General features: G+C 35.1%; 1 protein-coding gene across 1 annotated transcript in view; it reads left to right on the top strand.

The window, feature by feature from the left end:
- The window catches only part of LOC107588105 (inaD-like protein), a 108,770-nt gene that overhangs the window by 96,262 nt on the left and 11,445 nt on the right, over window positions 1-1,063 (top strand). Inside the window, exon 36 of the mRNA XM_016276114.1 lies at window positions 618-701. Within this exon, the coding sequence (XP_016131600.1) occupies window positions 618-701 (84 nt within the window). The remainder of the gene's footprint in view (window positions 1-617; window positions 702-1,063) is intronic.

Genomic DNA, 1,063 nt, shown 5'->3' on the forward strand with positions numbered 1-1,063 from the left:
ATTCTGCTGCGTGATACTGCAGAAGAACTGATGATGGCACGGTTTGATCTTCGGCTGACCAATCAGCAGAAAGGGACGTTTAATTCCTTAAAGCTTAAAATTTAAGCTGAATTCTCGTTTTTTGTTTTTTGGAAAAAACGAAAAAGGAGCCGTTTTCTCATTTTTCTACTTTCAATATTCAATAAAAAAACGAATGATCGAATGATACACGGATTGTTGTATTTTCTCTGTTTTGTTTTTTGTTTTGTTTTGTCTTGTATTTGTTTAGATTTTTCTATTTTGTTTTTTCTGTTTAGTATTTTGTCTTGTATTTGTTTTAATTTTTGCTACATTTTTATTTATTTTTTGTTTGTTTTGTTTTGTATTTTTCTGTTTTGTTAGTTTTTTGTCTTTTAGTTTTGTCTTGTGTATTTGTTGTGTTTTTTTCGGTTTAGTTTTTGTCTTTTTATTGTTTTGTTTTTTTATCTGTTTTGTTTTTCTAGGGTGAGTAAATGGTGACAGAATTAAACATTTTAGGTGAGCTATCCTTTAAGAAACATGTGATAGGAATTTGTAGTTTCTTTCTTAAAATTGTTTGCCATATTCCTCCTCTTCACACACATTTCTCATTTTTTCAGGATGCCATAGTGATTCATGAAGTATACGAGGAGGGGGCGGCGGCGCGGGACGGTCGGCTCTGGGCCGGAGATCAGATTCTCGAGGTTTGTTTGTGTGTGTTTGAGAGAGAGAGAGAGAGAGAGAGTGTGTTGCAAGGTTGTAGAGCAGGATGCATCTGTAATGTCTCTGACAGCTGGTCTGCCTTGAGCAAAATGGAAATGTGATGTTGGTTTGAGGCTCACTATTATTGTGAATAATAAGAATAGAGAGATTTGACTAGGAGAGTTTACAATCATAAGATCTGAGCAGTGCTTCTCTGTCTTTAATTTAGACGATAGCTCCATCTTCTGGACATCGAGTAGCGTGAGCATTAGCTCTTGCTACAGTGGGTACGGAAAGTATTCGGACCCCCTTAAATTTTTCACTCTTTGTTATATTGCAGCCATTTGCTAAAATCATTTAAGTT

The sequence above is a fragment of the Sinocyclocheilus grahami genome, unplaced genomic scaffold, assembly GCF_001515645.1.
Source record: "Sinocyclocheilus grahami isolate Dianchi unplaced genomic scaffold, SAMN03320097.WGS_v1.1 scaffold98.1, whole genome shotgun sequence".
Classification (NCBI taxonomy): Eukaryota; Metazoa; Chordata; class Actinopteri; order Cypriniformes; family Cyprinidae; genus Sinocyclocheilus; species Sinocyclocheilus grahami.